Below are 23,989 nucleotides of genomic sequence, written 5' to 3'. Positions count from 1 at the left end.
ATCTGACCACGTTGGAAAATATATATATATATATATATATATATATATATATATATATATATATAATTTGTGGAATACTCCACAACCAATTATGACAAAAGGTCAAATTGATTTTCATTCCTTCTAACCCTATTGATGATAGGATGATTTGGAGGTTCATATCAGATGGCAACTTCTCGATTTCCAAATGTAACCTTTGGAAGAGAGGTTTTAATATAGATGATAGATTGTGCAATTTCTGCGACAATGAGATAGATCATGGTTTTTTAAAATCGAACCGGTGATTTGAATGGTTAGCCCGTTTTAACAAAAAAATAAAAAATTTGAAAAATAGTTAAAACCGTTTAAACAATTAACCGGTTGATTCAGCAGTTTATTGATCAAAATCAACGATTTTGAAGGAAAACAGAACTAGTTAGGTAACCGATTCCCGGTTATTTCAGTACGACCGTCCAGTCCAGTCTAGTTTTAAAAACCATGAGATAGATAATAATCACATATTTAGGAATATGAATTCTCAAAACAGGTCTGGATAACCATTTCCCCTTCATGGAGGGGCCTACTGACAATGAGCAAGCTATATGGGCTTGAATGGTGACTATTTCCCCTTCGCTTTGGAATTTGAATTGCACTTTTAATGGATTGGATGGTGATTATCCATTTCAATTCGATCGGAAAGGATCCAAACCAATAATTCATTATTTTACTTTCAAAATGAGGTTCAAAATTGCTAGTATAATTGATAATTGTAGATAAGAAATATAAGCGGATCTAATCGGGTCAGACCCGTTTATCAGGAAGAATGATTGTTTCGGTTCCGGATATTGGATATCCTGATTACTTATCGGATTGGGACTGAAACACCTCCTTGTCCCGAACGAACCCGTCCAGTTGACAACTCTCAACTCTACGGCTACGGGTGTTTAATTAATAGGATGGTCCGGTCCATTAACAGCAGTCCAGTCGACAGCCCTACGCTACGCTACCAAAGGAGAAGCGAGAAGGTGCGAGAGAGAAGTCCTCCGTCGAACGGCGAAAAGAGGTTTTTTGTTTTGATCACATGCAATCGCTGTGCTTCAATTCTTTTCTTCCAAATTTCCAGGTAAGTAAACATGAATAAGGACAATCAAAATCCTTTCAGTTCTTTGATCTGCAAGTTTTCTCGTTTTCGGCTTTCATGAATCGGTTTCGGATTCATGGTTGTTTGAATCAGAAGAAGTTTTTGTGCTTTGGTTGCCGTGTTGAATGAGATAGGTATTGAATGAACATGATGAAGTGAGGCTCTTGCTGGAAAGTTAGATTATTATTTTTTTATTGAATGGCTGTTGTTGATGGGTTTAGTTGCTTCTGAATTGAACAATGAAATTCGAATTGCGTCTGGATTGTGGGGGATCGATTAATTGAGTTTCTTATTCCTGACAATATCATCTTGGGTTTGTATGCTTGTGTCAAAGCCTTTTGGAGGGAATTAGGGCTTTGCTTCGCTCATCTGTGGAATTAGTTTACTTGATTTGGTAAGGGTATTTCTCGATTGGTGGGTTATTCTGTGTGTTTTATAGACTAAGAAAGTGAGAGAGAGAACGGCAGAAGAAAAAGGGAAAAACGGCTTGGAGGATTTCTTCGAGGATGGTTGTGAGACAAACAAGTTGAGATTGGATGCCTTGATGTAAAGTTCGAATTGTTTCTAATTTCAATGTTTGTGTCATGGCTCCTGCAATTTTTTCTTTTCTTGGGAATTTGTGGCCATTTGCTCGATGGAAACTTGATTCGAGGCCTGATGATGTGAAAGCCTCGGATAGAATTGTTCGTGGGCTTTCGATACCCGAGCAAACAAAACAATTCGTTTTTGCCATTCGTGAACCTGAGTCTCAGTCTATTATATATATACTAGCTGCGGAGAAGTTATCTGAGCAATCGGCTACTGATGCTGAGTGTCTTATTAAAGAAGTTCGGCCAGATGTGGTTGTTTCTCAGGTTTCTTTGTTGGATCCAACTGAGATTGAGGACGAGGAGAAGATTTTGAGGGATGATATAGCAAACTCTGTTCCTACTTCAACTTTTGGGGTGCTCAAAGGTTGTTTTGTCAACAAATTCAACAAAGAGAAGTACGAGAAGCTGGCCCGTAGTTTGGTTCTCCAAGAGATTTTCGGAGTTGGAGTTCATGGGCACTTCTTGGCTGCTAAAAGGGCTGCTAAGGAGGTCGGCTCCTCTGTCCTGTTGCTTGAATCACCACTTGGAGATGCTAGTGAGGCGTCTTCCACTGAACCTGATGTTGGTAAAATGTTTCAAGCTCGAGCTCTACAATCAAGTAGTTTAGTACCTCGCCGAGCAGTATCTTTTGTTTCATCAAGTTCAAAGCGATTATCCTCCCATGCTAGTGATGTTCAAACCCAGAGAGTGAAACCAATAGCTTCATCTCTAGCCTTCTCCACTTCTGATTCAAGTGTTTCTGGTTCTATCTCAGATGTAGGGTCTGGAGATTGTCAATTGGGATGCAATTACCAGGCACCATCATTTGCCCAATCCATTTATGTCTTCCTAAGCGATCTACACTGTATCTTCATTGATATCCCATCAGTTAGAAGAGCCCTTGCCCATGCACAGAAGATGCTTTTTAACGTGGACAATGGGCAAAATGTGGATGCAAAGCTTCTATCTGAAGTTCACTCCTTCCGAGTTGCAGTAGAGAGTCTTAGGCTGTGCAACAGTAATGCTGGCAGGTGCACCACTAACCTTTTGCAGAACCCCAATTCGGTTAAAACTGATTTTTCAGAGCTGACTATTGAGGACAAATCTCATGCTCTCCTAGCTCAAACCCTTCGTGGCCAGACTAAGAAGTTCAGATCCATTGTGGCTATAGTGGATAGCAGTAGCTTAGCTGGACTTAGGAAACACTGGAATACTCCTGTGCCTCAAGAGATTGAGGACTTAGCTGAACAGTTCTTTAAAAGGCTTGACAATGAGGGAAACTTTTATTCTTCTGAAAACATGGAAAGAAGGAAGTTATTAGCTGATAAACCAGTGGTGGCAGTTGGGGCAGGAGCAACAGCAGTTTTAGGGGTTTCATCCCTCTCCAAAGTTGTCCCTGCATCAACCTTTGTGAAATTACTTACATTGAAAGTACCTGCTTCACTTAAACTCTTTTTTGCCCAAACCCAGAAGGCAGTTGCAATCACCTTTACCAAAACCGTTGGCCCATCAAAAGTGGTAATACCAGGATTTGCTGGTTCTGGAGCAAAAACTACATCTGCTATGAAGGCAACAGCTTCTGCAGATAAAATCCATGCAGTAGCACACAGTTTTGTAACCTATGCTCAGCGGACCAGTCTTTCAGCCATGCGGACAGCATTCTATGAAATAATGAGGAAACGACGGGTTCAGTCTTTCCGTGGTATGCCATGGGCCACATTTATGTGCAGTGCTGCAATGTGCACTGGATTGCTTGTGTGTGGAGATGGAATTGAGTGTGCTGCTGAGACTCTCCCTGCAGCTCCCTCCATTGCTCGTCTTGGTTGTGGGCTCCAAAGTTTGCATCAGGCATCTCAGGCAGTAAGAGCAGGTAGACAGTGTGCAAATACAGGAAACCATTCAGTCCATGATCTACATGTTTAAGAAAGTGAAGGTTTAGTGATGCGACTGCCCTTCTGTATAGATTGATTGATGCTCTATATGAATTGATTATAGTTCACATTATTGATTCTTCCTTTTCATAAATTGATTATAGTTCAAAATATGTATATAGATATGTGAATTATAGAATTTACAGTGGTAGTTATTTACATTCAGTGGTTATTAATTTTATGGTTTGTACCGAGTTTCTAATCTAATGGTTTAATGCTAGAGAACTGCAGAACTTCAGAGGATCTCTTTTCTACTAAAAATGTGAGTTAGAAAGACCTTTTTCTTATTTCATTACTTTTTTAGAATTTTTTTCATATAATATCTAAGCTTCTTTCATCTATATAGTTAGCTTTTGGACATCTTAAGCAAATCTGATAACCAAAAGAGAGTAATCGTCTGTATGATTTTCTTTTGAATTTTAAATACTTATAAATTATTTTACTTTATCCAGACAGTTTAATGTCTAAAATAGTCTTTTAAGCTTATCAAATTTTCCATTGTCTCTCCTTCCCTTGTTTAACTTGGGCAGGCTTGGGTCAAGGATTTCTTGAAATTTGAATGGGCCTGACCCAAGGGCCAGGGTCCTGATTGTGTGTAAATTCTTCAAATCAGTGAACCAACTTGCACCTCTGATCTTATTCTTAGGGTTCTTTGCGGAGAAAAAAGGTTGCTAGAATATTGATTGTGAGAACCTAGTTCTCCACCACTAAGAAAAAGAAACAACAGAAATCTTGAATGGAGAATTATGATTTTCTGGTAGAATCAGGTTAGTTTCTCTTTTTCTTTTTACATTTAAGAATAGAAGGTTAAAATTACTTGAGGTAACTGTAGCTTATATTTAAAGAACTTTGGGGGCATAGATCCCCCACCACCACCCTATCCACCTTAGAAAACTATGTAAACTTCTCTCCAGAATTTGGAGTTATATAATACTCAACATCTTTACAAATCAGGTTGCAGATGAGAACTCAACTCCTATTCCAGGTTCTTGGTATGCCTCCTTTCCTCCAAGCACACTGAGAGACAGAGGGGCAGTCAAGTATTGATAGGATACTCAATACATGCATGCTTCACGAGTTCAACACTAGGAAGTTATTGATAGGATACTTGCCTTTTTTAAGGGACACTCAAGTAGAGGCATACTGTTTTCTAACCATAGACATTGGAAGTTAGAAGCTTATACAAATATTGATTGAATAGGGTGCCTAGATAACAAGAGATCTACATCAATAGTTTGCACTCTTATTGGAGGTAATCTGATTTCATGGAAGAATAAGAAACAATCAGCTATAACAAGGTCAAGTACAGAAGTTGAATACAAAGCTATAGCACATAGTGTTTCAGAGTTCCTTTAGGTCAATTCCATGTTAAGAGAGATTGGAATTGAGGTAAGAGAACTTGTAATGTTATACTGTGGTGATCAAGCAACAATTAACATTGATCATAACCTTGTTCATGATAATAGGATGCTTGATGAAGCATGTAAAAGTAGATATACATTTCATAAGAGAAAGGGTGACATTAAGAGAAGTGTGCCTACCACATGCATCTGACTTGCAACTAGATGATGTTTTCACAATGTTGTTGCAAGAAACAAGTTCAAGCATGATCTACACAAGTTGGAAATGTGTAACATCTATTCCCAACATGAGGGGGAGTGTTGAGATTCAATTGATAATACTTATTTTTGTTTATATAGTTTAGTTAGAGTTATTGGGTCCAAGGCCCATTAGTTTATGTTTTGTTAATAGTGCTTTTTATGTTCATTAGTAGTAGCCAACTTACTAAGGGTATACATGTCATTATAATTAAATTTATTTGTGAGTATATAAGATAATGAAAGGGGCAGTCAGATCTAATTTTTGGCTTTTTCCCATTCTTTCCAATTTCTCTCTTCTTCTCTTCTCTACAAAACTTCTTTTATCTTTCTTTTTTCTATCTCATGTTTTAAATCTTATTAAATTTTTTCACTTTCTACTATAATATATAATAAATATTATTTAAATAATATTGTTAATTAAAAAATAAATAATATTTTTTTACTTAAATAAATAATAATATTTTATAGTAATATTTATTTAGTATATTTATTAATAATAACAACATATAATAATTAGGGTAGTTCACAAAATGATAAAAATAAATCAAATAGACCAAACCAACCTGATTCGACCTGATTGTTGATTTCTCAAATGATTTGGTTGGTTTTGGTTTCATTGAATGTAAAACCCAACATTTCAGTTCGATTGCCAATTACGACTTTGTAAACCAAGTTAAAACCAAGCAAAATATAGATCCCAAACAAATTCAAAGTAACTGGTTGTTTTTTATTTATTTCATTCATTACTTCACTTTTAACTTTTTTGGTGAATAGATACTAGTCTCTCTTAGATCTAGGACTATTCTCTCATCTTTCTAGATTCCCATAAAAGTCAAAAAAGACAAAAGCACAGGTCTACTAATTACATAAATAACAATGTTTCATAATAATATTTATTTAATATATTTATGAATAATAGCAAATATTTAATAATTAGGACTATTCACAAAATGATAATCTAATAAACCAACCTGACTCAACTTGATTTGATTGATTTCTCAAATGAGTTGGTTGGTTTTGGTTTCCTTGAATGTAAAATCTAACTTTTCAGTTTGGTTATGGGTTATGACTTTGTAAACCAAGTTAAAACCGAACTGAACCAATTATATGATGTTAATAGTTTATATGTCATCCTAGAGAAATCCAAACTAACTTGGTATGCTCATAATTTGTTTCTTTTATTATTGCACTTTTAACTTTTTTGGTGAATGGTTACTAGTCTCTCTTACACGCTAGTGTGTATCCTAGACTCTGAGGGCTTGTTCGTTTGCTCTGAAGTATGATATCTAAAAGTAAAATAATTACATTAAGAGATATATTGGTATTGGTGAACTTTTCTTTCCTCTGAGCTCTGAAAATGATCAAATATCCATTTTGACCCCATATATGAGAGTTTTTGTTCGTCTTTTTGGGGGTATCATTGAAAAACAAAAAGTTGTATGATTGCACTATAAGAGATAAGAGATAAGAGGAAACAGTTTCTCTTAAAGTTAAAAGATTCATCTTTAGAGATAAGAGTTAAGAGGAAATGAACAAGCCTTTAGTCTAGGATTGCCCTCTCATCTTTCTCGATTCCCATAAAAGTCAAAAAGGCAAAATCACATATATACCATTTTAGACTTATAGTGAATGTAGTATTGCTAAATTTCTTAAGTTTAAATGTCCACCATTGGATGAATCAATTTAATATACGACTTTAAGCCCATCCTACGTTCATTGTGGTCCAAATTACACTAGATCAAATGTTCTTAAAAAACGACAATAAAACTTGCAATGATAACTCTTGCCTAGCACCCCCACAAATAAAAAGGGTAATCAATGCAAAAGACATGTAAAGTTGGTTAATTGATAGAATTGACTAAATATAAAACAAATGCTAAAATCAGATTAAGTAGTCTGTCGATGAATTTTGGTAAGGTTGATTATCAACACAAAAGTGTCAGTTCAATTGGCACAACTATAAGTAAAACTGAATCCAATCGACTTGTCCACAACCCCATTAATAATGTGTACATAAATAATAATTATTATAATAATTTTATGTAATAATAATAATAATCATGACAATAATATTTTTGTTATTTGCAATATTATCAATCTACTTCTAGGAGTAAAATTGTAAGCCTCACAATTTCATATATTAGAGAATTACTCCAATTCAAACATCCTTATCCTTGTAGAGCCACTATAACATACTTCTTTTTAGATTTCAGACATTATTAGTAATAGCATTTTTACTTTTTAGACATCAGACTTCCAATTTATTAAACGTAAATCTTAATCACTAGTTAAGATTAGATTTGAAAAGTAAAAAGACACGTAATTCTCATTTTTATTTTCAATCGAAATACAAGTTTTTCTTTTAAATTTTCTCCAAAAAAAAAAAAGAAAACTTATCTATTGCTGTTAAAAAGTGGCTTCCTTTATTTTTTTTTTATCAATAATAGAAATTTTATTAATAAGTCAAAGTACAACAGTTACAACCTCCTAGGGGAGGGCTCCTCTGCCTCCACTTACCAGCCATTTGCCACGTCAACTTCTTCTTCAACCTTGGAATACCCTGCCCATAATGGCGCTTCAATCTTTGTTACTATCCACACCTTCCATCACTTGCCATTTGCTAATAGTTCACAACAATGAAGTATTATTTCCTGCCTGATCCTTGCTATTATCACGCCTATTGCCATCAGATTGGAAAGATTGTACTCCACCAAATGAATGAATAATCCTACATATGATTTCCTCCTTCCAAAAGTTGAATGTAAGCCCCACCAATTTCATTGCAACTCTGTCATCATAAAGCTCCACCTCATTACATGGCATAATCCATCTTTCAAATAGAACTGGGCCCTTTGTCATTTCCACCACTGAAATCTCTATAACCACATTTCCAATGTCAATAATGGCTCTGGTTTCTTAGAAAGGGAGCGTCAGCGCAAAGTTACTAATATTAAACTTGGATACCATTGTATTAACGATTGCTTTCCAATCCTAGACTTTAGCTTTCACTGTAATGATGAATCTCTTTTCCTAGTCTCCCTTGTCTACATCCATGGCAATCTTTATACCGAAAGAAGAGTTAAACATTTGAATGTTGTATACCAATTTCTATCATCCGCACCCATCAAAGGGCTTACACTCACTGAATGCTCAACGTGACTTCCTTCCTCACCTTTCTTTTCAACCTCTTGCACCGTTTAGAGTTAAGACTCTTGAAAAACTAAAAACTCATATAGTTCTCTGTGATTAGCAATTGGCCTTCGCACCAATTTACTTTCGACAGACACACCACTTGTTTCTTATCCTGATTGAAATACTCTATGGTTGTGATAAACCATCCTTTATTGTTCCATTGAAGCTTAGCCTCATTTCTCTTCCTTAACCGAGCTAGAGAACTCTTCTAACCCATATTTTTCACAGAGTAGGTTGCTCCATTGACGAATCCCTTAATCCATTACACAACTCTTTCATTGTCATCATGGTGGTTTGTTCTCTAGTATCTTCCTTTATAATAAAAATATATTATAGAAATAGTTCTTTTAAGGAAATTTCAGGTGAAAATACTCGATAGAGTTAAAGCCATACGCTAGGGCACCTTGGTCCTTGTTAGACAATCGAGCTATTACATGCCAAAAATTTTTTACCTATAAATAAACATATTTTCTAAACAAAAAATTAAAAAAGAAAAACCCTGCTTAAACATAAAAGCATAAACAAAAAAAAGAAAGACAAAAATATAATGAAAGACACAGAGAATGAATTTATTGACACTGGATTTTGTAATTGAACATATAGCCATGTTCTTTTAATTCAATGTTGGTTATGAATGGTCCATGCTTACAAGAAAAGTAGACCATTAGTGAAGGATGCAAGCATCTAAGCCATTGCTCAATATGCATTCAATTTTGCTCTTGCATGAAGGACGCAAGAATTCAAGAGCCCTTAGGATAGGCATGTAACCACTCAGAAGGACACTTGCCTCTTTCACGGAAGTAGAAATATTGATTCACCCGATGTAAGGTTCTAACCAATGTTTAGAGAATCGGACCAGGAAAAGAACTAGAGAAGGGAGAGATTCAACCAGGGTCGAACCGTGATGGCATGGCATATATGTATATATACTATAGGTTATATAAATACTATATAGAATATATCTTACAATTTTTAATATACATAAAATGTGGTGGATGGATGGAAAATTCCTTAATTTTTAAAATAAAAGACCAGGGTTTAAGTCTCATAATTTATATTTTCTTTAAAATGCATGTATAATAAAGTAATACATACAATAAAGATTGATTAAATAACAGAAGTAAAGAGGTTGATTAGTGGTAATTAAGCGATATATGAAAATAAGAGGTCATGGGTTCAAGACTTCTCCAACTCATTTAAAATTTCAAGTATTTAATGGCCTAGGCAGTTTCATGAAACTGGCACCTATTCATTGGTTTTCCAGTTAAAACGACAAGTCAACACGTCTTTAGTAAATACGATTATTGGGGTGTCGAAATCTGAAAAGAAGTAAAAGTGATGTTTTTCTTTCTAGAGGCTCTCAAAAGATAAGATCATTTGAGTTGGAGAAATTCTCCAACATTTGATAGTGTGGATTTTAGGATTCCAAAAAAAGTGTGTTATTTATTATTTTACCCTTGCAAATAGATTGTTTGAAATATTTAAAATAATAGTTAGCCAAAAAAAGAAATATAAAAAATAATAATAAAATATTAAATAATAATTGTTATTATTATTGAACATTTTTTTATTAATTATTATTATTCTTCTTCAACATCATTATTTTTGTTGTTGTAATAAGATTGGGGCATTAATGTCATTTTATGACCATTTTATCACCTCAAATGCCTCCAAGGTTTGAAAAGCAGCCTTTTAGACATCTAACATCTGAAAGTGGTATGCCACTTAAGACATCTAACAGCTTTTTAGACATCATATACCACCTAAGACTCAAACCCACATTCTCATGCTTGTAAGCCAAAGATTTTGATATGTATCTCTTGAAAGCAAAAGCTTTACAAACACTCTTGTAAACATTGACATCCAACTACACATTACGAACATCGTCTCCCCATGAATTTAGCATATATGAGATCTCTTGTAGGGTTGGATGTTGTTTGCTTGGATTGGTCGAGGGCAACAAAGTAATTTTGTCCCTATGCTCTTGAGGTTGGCCGAAGGCTTCAAGGGTTCAGAGAGGTTGCTACCGAGGCCGAGGCGGAGGATGCTCCGAGTACTACGGAAGCCAAAGGCAGGTGGCCAAGGTACTGCAAGACAAAATACGTCAGAGGCCCCGGGTGAGAACCCGAGGCAGAGTCTCCGACGATCAAGTTAGTACGGGGTATGAAGAGGGGAAATAGAATATAGTTTTTGAGACCAGTTCCAAATCCAAATGTTGACTGTATTAGACTCCTCTCCTTACCAAGAGGGGGGTACCCCAATTTATACTTGAGCTGCCTGGAGGTAGGTGGAGATGAACGCCTGAGATGGGTGTTGTACGAGGGTGGTCAGAGAGCTCTACGGGGACGCGTGGGTGCTCCGCGATTGGCTCTGTACGAGGGGAGCAAGGTAACCCCTGCTATAGCGGATCTCGTTCACGAGTCTGGCACTTGTGAGCTAGGCATCCCAGCCCCAAATGGGCTGGATTGGGTCACCCCACATCACTTGCCCTCCACTCCCGAGGCTGAGAGAAAATTTTGGCTTCGGCTGATGGGAGTAGTAATGGCGAGCGCCAATGGGCTCGGTAGCCGAGGTGTACCCTGCGGTGGTGTCCTTTTCCTCGTCTCTACCTGGTTCGTCTTTATAAGTTGGGTCAAGGCTGCAAGTGGTCTATGGCACTGCTACTTCAGACAAGTGACTCGGGGGCATGCTCAGTGCGGAAGCTCTGGCGCCGTCATCTGGGCCGAGGACCTAAGGGGCAAAAGGCCGTTCAGGCTGAAGACCTGTAGAGTCAAAGGCTATTTAGGCCGAAGACATGTGAAGCCAAAGGCTGTTTAGGCCAAGGACCTATGAAGCTGAGGGGCCCGTGAGGCCCGAGGATCCGTGCGCGCGATGACTTTCTGGTTGGACCAGTGTGCGTGCTCGCGGGAACGAGTAGCCCAGACCGGCGGGTCATTTTGGGCAAACATGCTAGTCTGTCTTGAGCATCATTTCATCTTTCGAGGGTGAGCATTCATGGGTGTAGCGTGTTTGGATCGCAGGTGCACCCTGAGCATCGTTTTGCCTTCCGAGGATGGGCGTTCAAGAGTGCGGCGCAGCTGGATCGCAGGTGCGAAGGCGTTTCGCATCCATTGGATCAGGGACGATCTAAGCCGTCACTGGCACATCATTTCGCCTTCCGAGGTTGAGCGTCATGCGGCGCACCATGATTGGGTTGTGGAGGCGGTGGCTTCTCAGTCATTGGATCTCGAGAAATCTGGGCCGTTCGTTCCTCTTTAAATAGGGGCTTCGACAGTAGAATTCTTGTCATTTTGCCTCCAAGTGCTTTCACCTTCGAGTGAACTCAGCTCCCAGATTCTCTAGTCTTCAACACTCTACCTTCACTTCTTTTCCTTCCACTACCCTTTTTAGGTAATTTCCAACTATATCTTTCTCATATTCTGGACCTGAGTAGTATGAACTTCCGAATGTATCAGAGGGGAGCTCCATTCGAACCCCTTCTCCCCTTTCCCCTTTAAGCCCTTCTATTTTTGTTTCCACAGACGGCGCCAATTGTTGGAGCTCGGATTGGCCAAGGGCAACAAAGTAATTTTGTCCCTAGGCTCCTGAGGCTGGCCGAAGGCTTCGAGGTTTTGGAGAGGATGCTGCCAAGGCCGAGGCAGAGGAGGCTCCAAGTACTGTAGAAGCCAAAGGCAGATGGCCGAGGTACTGTAAGACAGAATACATCAGAGGCCCTAGGTGAGAACCCGAGGCGGAGTCTCCAACGGTCAAGTTAGTACAAGGTACGAAGAGGGGAACTAAAATATAGTTTTTGAGACCAGTTCCAAATCCAAATGTTGATTGTATTAGACTCCTCTCCTTACCTGGAGGAGAGTACCCCTATTTATACTTGAGCTGCCTAGAGGTAGGTAGAAATGAACACCTAAGATGGGTGCCATACGAGGGCAGTCAATGATCTCTGTGGGGACACGTGGGTGCTTCATGATTGGCTCCGTACGAGGGGAACAGGGTAACCCCTCCTGTAGCGGATCTCGTTCCCGAGTCTGGCGCTCGTGAGCTGGGTTGGGTCACCCCAGATCAGATGCAATGCTCTCAGAGTTTTTACTTTTACTGCTGTTGTATTGAAAATTAATGGCTCTTATGGGTATCACCAAAACTGTACCAGCTGCAAATGTTCACATTGAGACTGCAAATACTGAAACTCCTATGTGCAAAAATTACAGTCTAAGTTTACAGTGGTATCAGGGTGCAACACTATAGCCAAGGACCCAAGATTTATTGCTTTCACAGTATCAGTATCACAAATATGCATGTTTCTGTTCCTAGAATACAATTATAAATGTAATTGCGCATTAAATACCTTAATACCCATAGGAGAAATTTTTGGAATTCAGATCTAGAAAAAACTACAACTTCAATGCTGGGCGTTCGCTGCATTGGCCCTTGGGTACACGGAACCACTACGGATACCGTAAGAAAGGGATCGGACTTCAGACTGGAAAATGAACAAATGGTATTCCTTCGTATGGGTTGCATCTTGAAATAAATACCCTCTTTTTCTTTTATAGGAAGCACTGATCATCTCTGACCTATTCTATATTCATGATGTGCTTTGTATTACAGGTTGGAAATTGGAACTTGAAATAACCAACTTAATTTTTCTCCCTTATTGGAAGGGTTGATTATCTCTGACCCATTTTGTACCATTCAAAGTCTTAAGTGACCAATGACTTACAGTCAACAGTCAAGTCCAAAGAATAGGTCAATTGTTTCTGAAGTGTCATTGAAGCCACAATTAATGCTTATTAAATAGTGATTTGCAATTCAGATACTGGAATGGGTACAAGTAGATTCGTTGTACCGTTAGAAGTATTTGTTGGATTTTAATTTCATTAGAGATTAAATTGAACGCGGTTTGATTGGTCAATTACATAAAAAATTACATCTGTACATTTGTTTTGAAAGATAGTTTTTTCTCTTACTAAAACAAGTTATAACTTGTCCCATTGAAAAATTACAAAACTTGTTATGAGTTTAAATAATAACTCATTTACATTCCTTAGAAATAAAGAGAAAAGTATGGAGGTTTGCTACTGCACAGCACGCACGCACACGTGTGTGCAGCGCAATGAGGCACATTTTGCTCGTACTTTTGGTGCGAGGCTGACCGTTGATGCATTCAATGGCCACGATTTGATCAGGTGTGATCAAGAGACACAATCCAAAGTTGATAGTCATTAACTGTTAATTACCTTTTCTAAACCAGCACCTTTCTCTGCTCCATAACTCTTCAAAAATTATTTAGAGAGCATGAATCAAGCTTTCACATACACAATTTTGAAAGTCACTTTGTCTCTCTCTCAATCCGGTCTGCTACAGTCTTACAAAAGGTTTCTTCGGAGACTCTTCAACTTTGTTGATTGTAGATTCTCGCCTAAGGCTCTATTGTATCCTGATAACAGATTTGTCTGTAACCCAATAGCAAACTCAATGAAATTGAGTGGGGGCAAATAACGTTCTAAAGGCAGCATCTTCAAACGTGCCTCATAGCTTCTCCTCTAAGTTTCAATGACCCTATTTCCCAACAATATTTGCCTTGGCTACTTCTATATATCCATCTAAAGTATCCCAAAGGAAGAAGACTCTTGGCTAGTCTTACATGATGAGTTTACGAGCATTCTGTCTATTTGCCATCCTTGTCCTTGTTCTCATGTTCACCAACATTCTGGCTTCAGAATTTTCCACCATGACCATGACCAGTTTAGGAAACGAGACTGATCGATATGCTTTGCTTGAGTTCAAGAAACAAATTACTGACGATCCCCTTGAAGCACTAAGTTCTTGGAACGACTCTCTCCATTTCTGCCATTGGCGAGGTGTCACATGTGGTCGTCGGCATCAACGAGTCGTGTCCTTGTATTTAGAGGGGCAACGCTTGGTTGGAACGTTATCTCCTTACATTGGGAATCTCACATTTCTTCGTTCCATCAATCTCGACAATTATAGCTTCCGTGGAACCATCCCCCAAGAAGTTGGTCGTCTGTTCCGGCTGCAATATATCAGTCTGACCAATAACACCTTCAGAGGAGAACTCCCAATCAATCTGACCCAGTGCAACAATCTCAAGATGCTGAGTATAAGGAACAACAAACTTAGTGGAATGATTCCACCTGAACTTGGGTTCATGCCCAAGCTCTCGGAAATCCATCTCAACAAAAATTACTTTACTGGACGAATCCCACCTTCTTTGAGTAACCTGTCTACGCTCACAGGTCTAATTTTATCATTTAATGGCTTGGAAGGAAGCATTCCTGAAGAACTCGGCAAATTGACGGGGTTAGAATATATCATGATTGGTGTTAACAATTTGTCTGGTATGTTCCCTCACTCCTTGTACAATTTATCATCTCTCAACCATATTGGTCTCACATACAACCAAATTCATGGAAGCTTCCCACCAAACATAGGCCTTACACTTCCGAACCTCAATCGCCTCCAAGTTGAATTTAACCAATTTACTGGAGAAATTCCAGTTTCCTTTGGCAATATTTCAGGACTAGAAATATTTAGTGCCGGTGGAAACAATTTGTTTGGACCAATCCATGTTGACTTTGGTGGTCTTAAGGATCTCTGGACTCTAGCAATTGCTTGGAATAAACTTGGAGCAGGGAAAGAAGATGATTTGGGTTTTCTCACTTCTTTGACCAACTCTACCAGACTAGAGAAATTGGAACTGTTTGGTAATAATTTTGGAGGCACGTTGCCAAACTCTATAGGCAATTTCTCAACTACAATTCAATATTTTTTGCTTGAAAAAAACCAAATATCTGGAAACATCCCCTTGGGAATAGAAAACCTCATCAACTTGAGCATTTTGTCCTTGAGGGACAACTTATTATCAGGTAGCATTCCCCCTGGTATTGGAAAACTAAAGAACTTGAGAGTATTGGACATGCAAAACAACACACTCTCAGGAGAGATTCCTTCCTCTTTGGGCAATCTCACTTTTCTGTATTATCTTTCTTTGAAAAACAACAAACTTACAGGAAGTATTCCTTCTAGCCTTGGAAATTGTCAGCATCTAAAAATTGTGTTCCTTTCTCATAACAATCTGGTTGGTATCATACCAAAAGAAGTCTTTGGTCTTTCTTCCCTATCACATTTCTACTTGCATTTTAATTCACTGTCTAGTCCCATACATTTGGAAATAGGAAAGTTGCAGAGTATTGAAGAATTGACCTTCTTTGGAAACAAATTGTCTGGTAAAATCCCCAACAGTATTGGAAATTGTCTTAGTTTACATAAACTATATATGGGAGATAACCTTTTGGAGGGAAATATTCCTCCATCACTAAGTTCATTAAAGGGGATTGAAGTACTAGATCTTTCACAAAACAACTTATCAGGACAAATTCCAAAAGATCTAGAAAACCTTCAATATTTACAGAAATTGAATTTGTCTTTCAACAATCTTGAGGGTGAGGTGCCAACAGAAGGAGTATTTGGAAATGCAAGTGCAATTTCAGTGGATGGAAATGATAAGCTTTGTGGAGGAATCATTGAACTACACTTGCCAACCTGCTCAACTACTGATTTGAAAAGAAAAAATACCATGTCCAAAAAAGTGAGGGCCATAATGATTGTGGTTCCAGTTTTTCTTTTGATTTGCTGTTTTCTAATTATTGTTTGTTGGATAAGAAAATCCAAAAGGAAACCTCCATCCACACCTTCAATGGGTGATCGACACTTCAAAGTTTCCTACAAAGAGCTGTTTCAAGCTACTAATGGATTCTCTGCAACTAACTTGATTGGCTCTGGTAGCTTTGGCTGTGTATAAAGGAATCCTCAATCAGGTTGACAAAGTTGTTGCGATAAAAGTTCTCAACCTTCAACAACCAAGAGCTTCCAAGAGCTTCATGACTGAGTGCAGTGCATTGAGGAACATTCGCCACAGGAATCTTGTCAAGATACTTACTTCTTGCTCAAGTCTGGATTCAAAAGGCAATGATTTCAAAGCCCTGGTTTTTGAGTTTATGTCCAATGGCAGCCTAGAGATGTGGTTGCATCCAGACATGGATGTACAGAACAATCTCAGGGAATTAAACATCCTTCAAAGGCTAAATATTGCAACTGATGTGGCTTCAGTAATGGATTATCTTCATCATCACTGCCAAATCCCAGTTGTTCACTGTGATCTAAAGCCAAGCAACATTCTTCTTGATGATGATATGAGTGCTCATGTTAGTGATTTTGGTCTAGCTCGGCTACTCATAGAAGACAGAAATGATCCTTGTGGGAACCAGACTAGCTCACTTGTATTGAAAGGCTCCAGGTAACAAAATTAATCTACAGCTCTTTCATTTCGTTTACCAACTATTATATTATATATATTATTAAATTTTTCTTAAGATTAGTTCACTTTTATGAAAGCACTTTTACGAAAGTGTTTTTACAAAAGTACTTTTACGAAAGTGTATTTATAAAAGTATTTTTATGAAAGCACTTTTATGAAAATATTTTTATTAAAGCACTTTTATAAAAATACTTTTACAAAAGCATTTTTACAAAAATACTTTATAAAAGCACTTTTACGGAAGTACTTTTATGAAACCAGTTTTACAAAAGTACTTTTATAAACTTTTATAAAATTCAAATAGGGATCATTTTGGAAGAAAAATTTGAATAAGTGTTTACTTAAAAAATAAGCCCTTATTTTTTAAATAAAAACTTATTTCGAGCTTATTTCCCAAACAGCAATAAGTGCTTAATGGTGTAGGCCCGACCCAAATAAACACTTATTTTTAAGCACTCCCAAACATGGCCTAAGACTAGTCTGGTTATGAATTTATGACAACAACCTTTCTTTCAGATATAAGTTGTGTTTCACATACAGAAATGTTTTGTGACCAATTGAAGCCATCTTAACTAGATCCTTTGAATTGCTCAGCTCATGGTCCACCAGAACATTATTGGTTATGGTCAAGTAGATTCAATAGAATCTGTTTTCTTAATATCATTCTAGTCTTGTAAATCCAAATTTTGTGTTACAATCTTAAAAATAAATAAATCGACCTTAGTTTTCATGGGGGATGCACCCAAACAACTCCCCTTTATTTCCTTGTATTGAGGAGTGGAGGCAAAGAACTATGATTTATGAAACTCTCTGTTTGCTTCACTCTAATGCCAAGTAGGTGGGATCTATGTAAAATCTTTCCAATTTTGTTGCTTAGTGTCTTTTCATGGGTTCCACCTAAAAGCATACGAATACGATGCATTCCCATAGTGTATCCTCGTAGAGGTGGGAAATAGAAACTAAGGGGGTGTTCTTCGGGTGAGTTTCAAAAACAAATTAAAATCATCTGGTGTGAAGACAAATTGTTTTTTAAAATAAACATGGGAAACATGTGTTTAGTTGCAATTTGTAAAAATGTTTTTTGTTTTCATAAATCATACAACAAAAACATGAATTGCTTTTCTAAAGCAAGACTGAACTTGTTTTTGCTTCTCAGATAATAAAAAACATAACATGTTTTCGTTCTTTTGATTTGCTGACGTAACAATTTAAAAACGAATGAAAACAAAAACATTCACGTTTTACAACACCCCTAAATCTATGTTAATCTTAGGGGTGCAGTTTAGGCAGGGCCAACCTGAGCTCAAGCCAATGCAATCCGAAAGTTTACACCGACGATCTGAGTCTGGATATTTTATCATCAAATTCTGCTGGCCCAAAATCGTTGGGTTTTGAGGTTTTCTGTTTTTCTTCTGGGCCTGGGCCTTAGGTTGCCCAAGACCAGCTCAATCCTCGCCCAATCCCCACCAAGTACTCAGCCCAATTATACATACATGCACGTCATCATCTGAGCCTTGTCTATGGATCGGTTACAATTCCTGTTTCACTAAGCCATTCTATTTGGTGTATGCATATACATCTGGATACATGCATGCACAATAATATATGATATTCCCATTTAACAGTTTAGCTTAGTGAACTTGTATAGATTTAAGGCCTTCGCTTGTACATTGGTAAAATAGAGTGCCTGAGCCCATATTGCCAACTCAAGCCTAATTGAAATGTGTTAAATTTTAGGCTCAGCCCAATTGAAATGTGTACATTGATATAATTTGCTCAGCCCAAACTAAAATTTTAGGCTTTGGTCTAAATTGAAGTATTGAACATAAACCTGACCCAGCTAGCGTACCCAAGTTGCACCCCTAATTCATCCACCCAAATCCTAATCATAGCATCCCCTGGTAGGATTTAATAATAGCACCATATCATTAGGATAAAGAACAAAAGGGGTTGAACAAAACCCATTGTATTTCCTTTTCGAAAAGGGGTTCGGAGCACTTACCCATAAACTCTTGGGAGAATGACAGTTCAGCCCAGGGTCAGAATTCATAGACCCGAAGTACAGATGGGGTAGGTGCCAATTCGGAATTGATGCTAATTTACGGGCAGGAATTGGGGCATAAAGTAGGGGTTTTTGACATTTTTAATGTTTATAGATCCGCAGTGGAATTCAAAACTCTGTATTGGGTCTGTCCATACTTTTCCCAAAACTCTTCCCACATCCCTACACACACTAAGGCCCCGCTCCTTTTTAGGAAGTTACTTTCCCAGATAAATGCACTTACTTGGGGAAATACTTACCCGGCTAGGTACATTTACCCATGTGAAAAAGTTACCCACCCACCTAGGAGCAAGGTTTAGTTGAACGCTTACTTGTTCAGCACCAGTATTAAATACATGGGACCTACATCTTTTACAGTGGGGCCTATGAATTCAATACTGGCATAGAACCTCATCATTGGTTCCACAGCCCGCTGAACAGTTAAATCGTTCAGCTAATTCGAGTTCCCCACCTAGGAGATGGGTTATCAATTAGCCGGGGTAAGTGATATGTAAGGAGAATAAATTTTACATGAACCCCAGATCAATCTGAGAAAACAACATGGGTATCTTAGTTAATGAAAATCAAAATTCCGTTGATCAACTTTTCCCCCTCTCAAAATCCCGAAAATGAGTATGCCCTAAAAGTATACATTGGAAATATCTTCTTTATCATTCATGGGAATATGTTCCTAAAACACAACATTAGTGTCTCGTAGGTAGGGACGTAGGAAAAGTTTGCGGGTAGGTGATCTGAAGAACAAAGGTAGAAAAGTTCCAGTTCTAATTAGTAAATAGTATCATTTTTCCAATGTTAAGATGAAACCTTTTCAACAGTCCAAGTTGAAATGTTTAGATATCCCATCAGTTCTTTTAATTCTCTATGAAATAAATGAGCAACAATCAAAATCAGCTCATACATTATCTAACTAGGTCGGTTTTGAATCTTCTTTTCCTCGTGATGTTTAAGCTGCTCTCTTATCTTTTTCCATTAATGCTGAGAGTGTTTTGGGTTCTATAGATCATTTGAAAAAACTGTAAGGTTTTTACATTTACGCTTTTAATGAGATATAAATATAAATTCCAGAGTATGGCACAAGTGGCGAGGTGTCAACACATGGGGATGTGTACAGCTATGGAATCCTCTTACTGGAGATGTTCACAGGAAAAAGACCAACAGATGAAATGTTCAAAGCTCCATAGATTTGCAAAGATGGCTTTTCCTGAAGAAGTGATGAAAATTTTGGACCCAAAACTTCTACCCATGAATGGAGTAGGAGAAGAAACAGAAGAGGAAACCAGGTTAAACTTTGGAAGTCTTGGTAATGTGATGGATAAATTGCAAGAGTTTATTGCTCCAGTGATAAGAATTGGAATCCAATGTTCTGCTGAATCTCCTAAAGAACGAATGGACATAAATGATGTCGCCAGGGAATTAAATCAGATCAGAGAAGCCTTTCTTGGCATCGTCATTGAAGCACATCAAGTGAGACCAACTATACAATCATACTAAGGGGTTGTTTGCCAACATGCATGAATTTGTGCTTTAAAGCAAAAACAACTGCCATGTCACTCTTCTGATGTGGCAAGACATGGCAATTTTTTCTATATTTTGTTATAATCAAGTGGTGTGTCAAAGGGATGCAAACATCAGATTCGAATCAGGGTATATCTGAATTCGATCCGACATTGTCATTTGCACATATAATCGAATCTGATAAACATGAATCTGAATTCAAATCCAACGAGGATGTCAGATTTTTGGGTCTAATCTTATCCAATTTTGAAAGAAATTATTAAAAGAAAAATAAAATACAACAATTTAAATAAAGAAAAACAAAAACTACAAGTATATTTTCATCATATATACATGTTTTTTATAAAAAATAAATAAATAATATTACAAATTTACAAAAAAAATATAATATAAATAATATATTTATAAATAAATAAATAACATATATATATTTCAAATCGAATCTTCTTGAATTGAATATGGGGCTGATCCAAATTCGATCTGATTTCTGATTGGACCCTATTATCCGATCCGAAGATCTAAAGTCTTGGAATATAGGATCAGACTTTGGATCGGATCGGATGACAATCCTTTTGCACCCGTAATGTGTCACGATTTATCTAAAAATTGGAGATGGGGGCAGATCTACCCATCTAAGGTAGCGTTTGATTGCTTTAAATCAGGGTCTGGAATCTAAAAGTTATTTTTCAGAGGTTGGGACTCGATTGTGTTACAACTGAACCATATCTGTCTCTAAATGTGATAAAAGGTCTAATTTGGCAAGAGAAGGCCCATGTATGTTTTTAGACATATTTTATATGGCTCATAATGATTAAAATGCCCTTCTTAGTTCTTTCGACTTTGGAAAACAAAATTGCAAATTTTTGGTTTCCAACAGTTAAAAAAGAGTGTTTTAGCTTTTAGATTTGATTTTTATCAAACACCATCTAAGCCAAATGGGTCATACCATGTCATAGGAGCAAGAATGGATGATTAACCGGTTAGGGTGCAAGTCGGGTGCTTATTATTGAAAATTTTCAATACTAGGATTCAAAGCTTGATGACATTCATGAAAGAATGGTAAGATCCATCATATGATCGCCAAAAGGATGCGGAATGGGTGGGCAAATTTCAAAAATTTCTTACCTTTCTTCCAACTAGGAATCATATTCCCTAAATTTAGAATACAATATTCAAGGATCTGACTTGAACCAAAATCGAACCAGATCTGAACCAAAAGAAAAGGGAAGGGATATACCTGATCTGGAGAAAGAGTATCTCCCAATGTCGGTGTTCACGCCCAAAGAAATTTCCAAGAACCACTCCCACTGAAGATGACACAGTGATGATGGAACAAAACCAGCAGTGTTCGTCCCACGAACCAGGTCCTTCTGAAGAACTCGATGGAAGCAATGAGCACTACACACGATCAATCTTTCAACAAAAACTGATATCAAGAAGCTTTCTTGATCTTTTCCCTCACAGAGATATCGAACTGGCAGTTGATGGCGGCGGCTGCTGGAGGAGAAGACTAGAGAAGAAGGTAGCGAACTGCTTTCTCCTCTCTAGGGTTTCTTTGCGATCCAATCTCTAGTTGCAGAGTATTCTCTACAAATTCCCTTAAGGTTCGAATTCTTGTAATTCGAATTAGGGTTTCTCCCCTTTCTTTCTTAGTGATTAAGAAACCTCCTAATCCCATTAGGAGTTATCCTAATCCAAATCTGTATTTGGATAAGGAGTCTTCTTAATCCTATTTGCAAATTAGATCAGCCCACTCTTGATCTTATCAGGAGGTTACCATATTCAAATCCTAATTTGAACTTGGTCTCCATGAGTGGATAGGGTTAAGACCCAATCCTTTTGGCTTGACTTAATCTCAAATCCGCCCTTTAAGTGACTGATCATATCAACCCAGTTCGAAATGGGCTTTAGGCCCAATATGTATCAAGTGCTCAATAGGCTTCCAAACTGCTACTCAGTTGGGCTTCTTTGTTTGGCGTGGGACCCAAGCATTGATCTACACATCAGCCACATGGGTTCGGCCCAGCCTCTGTTATAAGGCCTAGCCGAATTCACTGGAAAAACCCAATGAACCCCTTGAGCTCATCACATAGACTCCATGGGCCCAACACTTACACTAAGTGGTCCCTGGGCCAAGCCATCTTATAAAAACACAGGGACTGTGGGCAGATGCAAGATTAGCTCATCAGGTATAACCCTAAATGGCCTTACACTTAACCTCTCAGTCCATAATGATCAAACACTGCCCGACAAAAGAGGACCTCTCCCTCAGCTGCAAGGAACAGTGCTGCACTCTCTGCTCACATGGATCCCAGGAATTAAAATCATTTGCAAACATTTTGGAACTGTATATATATATATATTCCAACGATTGAAATCAACTGCCGGCAGTTTGGTTTCCATCAAAGAGAGTGCACCCCCGATCATTACCTTTGTCCGACAAAGGGGTTGATCCTGTCACTATGATCACCCACTCGGATGAATTTTCAGACTGTCCCAACATACCCAGGTTTTGACCCCCGCTAAGGATCTCACTGATCTGCTCACATGGATCCCAGGAATTAAAATCATTTGCAAACATTTTGGAACTGTATATATATATATATATATTCCAACGATTGAAATCAACTGCCGGCAGTTTGGTTTCCATCAAAGAGAGTGCATCCCCGATCATTACCTTTGTCCGACAAAGGGGTTGATCCTGTCACTATGATCACCCACTCGGATGAATTTTCAGACTGTCCCAACATACCCAGGTTTTGACCCCCGCTAAGGATCTCACTGATTGGCATATCAAAGACAACCCAATCCGACACCTAGTGTAGTATCATAATCGAGTCTAAGGGTCAGGTGTAACTTTCCAATTTTGCCCATCAATCTCCAAGGTCCAGGGCAATACTAGAAATCTGGTCTGGTTCAAAGATTCAAGTAATCCTACACTGCATGCGCCTTGGGTCTCACCCTGGCGGCTGAGACAGACCACCTCAACATTTGGCAGCACACCAATGTCAGCCTTGGCAGGATAAATCTTCACAGACTTATCCAACGGTTGCGAACATTCTAAACTAACACGAGTTTTATTAAGTGTCCAATTTAAGGGTCTTACACAGAAACATACCACACAACATGAATCAAACATGCACTTTATTCATTTACACTAAATGTCTAAAGTACATCAAAACTGATTGGAACTAAGGGCATACAAAACTGTCTAACAATTTAAACTTTGACAAATGCTCAATCCAACTACACAAGTTGCACTCAGCCTTGAGATAAAACTGTATCTCAAGATGGGGCTAGCTTGTACTTTTACTCTTGAAAAAAACTTAGTTGTCTAAAGTCAACAGCCACTTCAGTGTCAGCAGGGATCTCTCTCCCTGTTGACAGCCAGCGTTCAGGGACTACTATGTTACAAGTAGTTTGTGTGTGAACCAAAGGGGCATACATGGACTATTCTATTGATAGCCCAGGCTGTCAAACTTAGTCAAAGTTTGCTCCTTCGTTATAACTGATTAGGATACACAACCGAGGGAAAAAGATAGAATTTCCATTGAGCTGCTTTGGGAAGCCACTAAAAACTTTTCAATGAAAAGACCTATTTTTGGTTGAAAGACTGTTTATTTGGGCTTTCTAGGGTTTTCACCAAACATAACTTGTGGTTTGGGCA

The 23,989-nt window shown here is 37.9% G+C and overlaps 1 protein-coding gene and 1 pseudogene across 2 annotated transcripts; both read left to right on the top strand.

The window, feature by feature from the left end:
* Nucleotides 1–944: 944 nt before the first annotated feature.
* Nucleotides 945–3,827, top strand: LOC104588724 (uncharacterized). The gene has a single exon (XM_010246768.3). The coding sequence runs from the start codon at nt 1,705–1,707 to the stop codon at nt 3,610–3,612; it is 1,908 nt and encodes a 635-aa protein (XP_010245070.1). The 5' UTR covers nt 945–1,704; the 3' UTR covers nt 3,613–3,827.
* Nucleotides 3,746–20,125, top strand: LOC104588725 (LRR receptor-like serine/threonine-protein kinase EFR; annotated as a pseudogene). The gene is made up of 4 exons (XR_016076489.1): nt 3,746–3,882; nt 12,787–12,905; nt 13,016–16,724; nt 19,873–20,125. The product of XR_016076489.1 is annotated as an LRR receptor-like serine/threonine-protein kinase EFR (transcript).
* Nucleotides 20,126–23,989: the final 3,864 nt, after the last annotated feature.

The sequence above is a fragment of the Nelumbo nucifera genome, chromosome 5 (genome assembly GCF_055504915.1).
Source record: "Nelumbo nucifera cultivar China Antique chromosome 5, China Antique-T2T, whole genome shotgun sequence".
Lineage (NCBI taxonomy): Eukaryota > Viridiplantae > Streptophyta > Magnoliopsida > Proteales > Nelumbonaceae > Nelumbo > Nelumbo nucifera.
The sequence above is the reverse complement of the archived record's forward strand: the minus strand, read 5'-3'. Positions and strand labels throughout refer to the sequence as shown.

Excerpts from the sequence above, each read along its gene's own strand:
- LOC104588724 (XM_010246768.3), top strand. The coding sequence starts at position 1,705 with ATGGCTCCTGCAATTTTTTCTTTTCTTGGGAATTTGTGGCCATTTGCT.